The sequence below is a fragment of the Petaurus breviceps genome, unplaced genomic scaffold (genome assembly GCF_028583685.1).
Source record: "Petaurus breviceps papuanus isolate PSGF00001 unplaced genomic scaffold, PetGlider_PUasm1.0 567, whole genome shotgun sequence".
Classification (NCBI taxonomy): Eukaryota; Metazoa; Chordata; class Mammalia; order Diprotodontia; family Petauridae; genus Petaurus; species Petaurus breviceps.
Window position 1 is genome coordinate 9,370,818 of NW_027186383.1, and position 3,851 is coordinate 9,374,668.

Sequence of the window (3,851 nt, forward strand, 5' to 3'; positions counted from 1 at the left end):
CATCCTGTTCTTTATTGAATTCATTATTGAATAAAGGTACATTTTTTGTTCACATTTACCTGTTTATTAAAATTGCTGTCAATGTTCATTAAAATAAGCCCTCCCCTGAAAATAAGCCCTCTGGTGTTTTTCTGTCCAAAAAAAATAATAAGACAGTGTCTTATTATCGGGGAAACACGGTAATAGCAAAAGAAGCCCAAACTACCCAGAAAAGGTTCATATCATAGAGAAGGAGAAACTTTAATACTTTCATCTTGGGAGTCCTTTAATCCTGAGCATTAGGGAAAGGCTCTCTCTCCCTGCCCCCTCCCTCCCTCCATGCCCCCCCCCTCTCTCTCTGTCTCTGTCTCTGTCTCTCTCAAACACACACACTCATACACACACAGTTCTCTCCCTCCCTCCCTTCCTTCCTCCTTTCTTTCCTTTCCTCCCTTCCTTCTTTCATCCCTTCTTTCCTTCCTTCTTTTCTTTCCTTTTCTTCCTTCCTTTCTTCCTTCTTTCCTTTCTTTTTCTTCCTTCCTAGTTGTCATGGACATAGAGTTTTAAGATGCTTAGAGCTAACTTTAGTGTCAGAAAATAATAGTAATAATACCTGATACATATAAGGCTCTAAGATAATAATACCAGAAGACACTTGTATACTATTATCATCTAGCTGCATTTCAAGAGCATGAGACCTGACATTTGGATAGAAGACTTTAAGATAATCCTAATAAGCCTTGACATTTCTATACTCCTTGGTTGATTATTGCTCGTAAAGGCCACTGTAACAGCTGGTTTTACCCAGTGACATAGAGTTGCCAAAGTGAACAGTCCATTGTAAAGCCCCAAGCACACAATACTTGCCACACTGCTTCCCTCTCACTGGCAGGTGGCCAGGGGTATGGATTCTAAAGTATCAAGGGATTCCCTCCATGCTTAGTGGCTCATCCAATTGGGACGCCATCACTCACTTTTCTTTTAGGTGCCCAAGAAGAAAGTATGGATGAATCTTGAAAGATTCCTGTGTCTATAAGGTCATAGTATCCAGCTTGGGCAGAGCTTTTGGGCTGGCTCAGCTGACCAGAGACATTCCAACCTGCCAGCACTCAGGGTGGTCCATCTATTGACATACCATTCTATATAACTCTACTTTTCTGTTCATTGGTACCGTCCCCACCCACCCACCCACCCATGAAATGCCTGAAGCTCAGACACAGCTGGACTGTCACATTCTTCCTGGCCCATTGTCCCCTGTTTCATTCTCTTTCCCTTTTCTTTATCTTGGCCACCCCTCCCCTTCTCTCTGCTGTAGATGGTTTCCAGGACCCCTCAGAGGAGCTGGCACTGACAGTTCTGTCTCCCAATGGACACTGTGAGGACATCGAGGGAAGGACAGGAGCCTAGACACCCGAGACCACTACCCAGATCCTGGAATAACATGCTGTGAGCACCAATGGGACTTAGGACCTTTGGGTTCTGTCCCAGCCCCTGCCTCATCTTGAATACTGAATCTGGGCCCTTCCCTGTGCTATGTTCCAGTCTGTCTCCATCCCAAGTGGAAGGTGTTGGTACCTGCCACCTCTATACCTTCCACCAGTGTGGTGAGACAGCTGGTGATCTGCGAGGAAGTATGCCTCACTGACCTGAGCAGCAGATGGCAAAATTGGGCTCTCTGGGATCTGCTCCTAGCCCAGAGCTATCTTACTCTGTGATCAAGGCTGGTACTTCATTTCTCATGCCTCAGTTTACCAATCTGTAAATTGAGGAGAAGATAAACCCACCTTGTAGTGGTGTTATATGAAGTCCCTACCTTGGGAAGGGTGAAATAGGACTTTGTAGATCCACAGTGTTTTAGTAATTCTCTATGTTGGTCAATGTAAACGATGGGCTTTGCGTGTGTGCACAGTCATACACATTCCTCATTTCCACTATCATGTAGTGGGAAGAATGTTAGCCTAGAATTTAGGATGACTAGGCTCTGATACTAACTCACTAACTGGAAAACAAGGGGCCTCCATTGCCTTATTTGTAGAATGAAGGGAATGGACCAGATGACCTTAAAAGGTCTTTTCCAGCTCTGACATTCCTAGACTGCATCCTTGAGGATAAAGAAATACAACATAAATAAATACACTATAAAATTTTTTTCTTGAAAGCACTGGAAGTTCAAGCCAAGTCTATTCATAATTTGGTTTTTTAATGTTTCATGGATGTCCTTTGCTTTTCTACCACATCATTTTCTTTAGCCCCCTAGCTCACTCGTAATCAAGAAAAAACGAAGTAGAACTGATCAGCACCAGGAGCTGTCCAGATGGACCAGCCCGCCCAGGGTCAGAGATACATTTCATTATCTTGGCCTGGAACTAAAATGACTTATTCGAATTCTTCAGATTCTGATGCCTTTTTGTGTCCACTCACTGTGCTACCATTCATTTTTTACTAAACAGATATAGCACACATTTTTTTTCTGTTTTTTTGCTTTTTGGAGGGCAATTGGGGTTAAGTGACTTGCCCAAGGTCACATGGCTAGTTTTTGTGTTAAGTGTCTAAGGCCAGATTTGAACTCAGGTCCTCCTGACTCCAGGTCTGGTACTCTATTCATTGTGCCACCTAGCTGCCCCTATAGCATACATTCCTAAAAGTGTTCTTTAGAGAGTCATGGTAAGGACCCTGCACTGCACATCATAGCTGGTTCTAGGCTCTACTTTGCCACAAATATTTGTCACCTCATTTTTTCTTCTCTGTAAAATGAGTTTGGATTTTATCTCTGAGGTCCTATTCAGCTCTAAAATTCAGTGGTTCTTTTGTTTTTACATCCTGTTCATTTCAGAATCTACCCTACCCCTGTCCTCTACCCAGAAGCTCTCTCCTGTGATGAAGCTCTGGTTCCCTTTCCCAGAGCCAGGCAAGGGACCTCTCCCTCCCTCAAAACTCCAAGGTTCCTGAGGGCTTGGGGTATTTATTCTCTATTTCCATGGCTTGAGCCCCCACCAGTCTTGTTTCCTCCTATTGTTAGGGACATAAGACTAATGCCCTCGTTCCATCAAACCACTTAAAATCTCTTGGCTTTTATAAAGGAGTATTTTCTTCAAAGACATAGTAAAAACAAATGTACAAACATCCCTCCCAATGTTCCTGGGGCATCTTCTCACTTATTAGATCAGTTCCCATGTATTTCTTGGGTTACATGGCTTTGGAGAGACCCCCAAATCTTTCCCTTTATGGCACAATCTCTGTGAACAAAGAAGCCTCTAAAAAAGCAAAGAGTGATGAAGAGGGGGTGACTGATGGTGACAGGTCCAGATTCCCCCTTTCCATATCCGGTTTGCCATTGGAACCAGTTACATGCTCTCCCCCTTTTAAGAAACTTCTCATTCATATCATTACAATTCTCCAGGAGGCAAGTTCCCTAAATGCCCTTCCATGTAGAGAGGTTGTATCAGCCAAAGAAGCTGATAGGGTCTACATGTGCCAGACCCCCATTACAACAAAATAGAATTAAAGCAGATTCATCAAAACTAGCCCATCAAATCAAGTCTGACAGTATATGCAACAATCAGCACCCATAGGCCCCCCCCCACCTTGCAAAGAAAGGAGGGAGGTCCCTCTTCTAATCTCTTCTCTGTGGCCAATCATGATCATGACCAACTCTGCCTATGTTTCATAGAAAAGAGACTGAAGGGACGGCTAGGTGGCGCAGTGAGTAAAAGTGCGGGTCCCAGAGTCGGGAGGACTTGAGTTCAGTTCCAGCCTCAGACACAACACAAAAAAACTAGCTGTGTAACCTTGGGCAAGTTACTTAACCCCAATTGTCCTCCAAAAGGAGAGAGAGAGAGAGAGAGAGAGAGAGAGAGAGAGAGAGAGAGAGA

General features: G+C 43.9%; 2 protein-coding genes across 2 annotated transcripts in view; one reads left to right on the forward strand and one right to left on the reverse strand.

Annotated features, from left to right (window-relative positions):
* CUNH2orf72 (chromosome unknown C2orf72 homolog) overlaps positions 1–3,825 on the forward strand; it is a 17,602-nt gene extending 13,777 nt beyond the window's left edge. Inside the window, exon 3 of the mRNA XM_069103058.1 lies at positions 1,295–3,825. Within this exon, the coding sequence (XP_068959159.1) occupies positions 1,295–1,386 (92 nt within the window). The 3' untranslated portion in view covers positions 1,387–3,825. The remainder of the gene's footprint in view (positions 1–1,294) is intronic.
* The window catches only part of HES6 (hes family bHLH transcription factor 6), a 312,570-nt gene that overhangs the window by 212,554 nt on the left and 96,165 nt on the right, over positions 1–3,851 (reverse strand). The window lies entirely within an intron of this gene.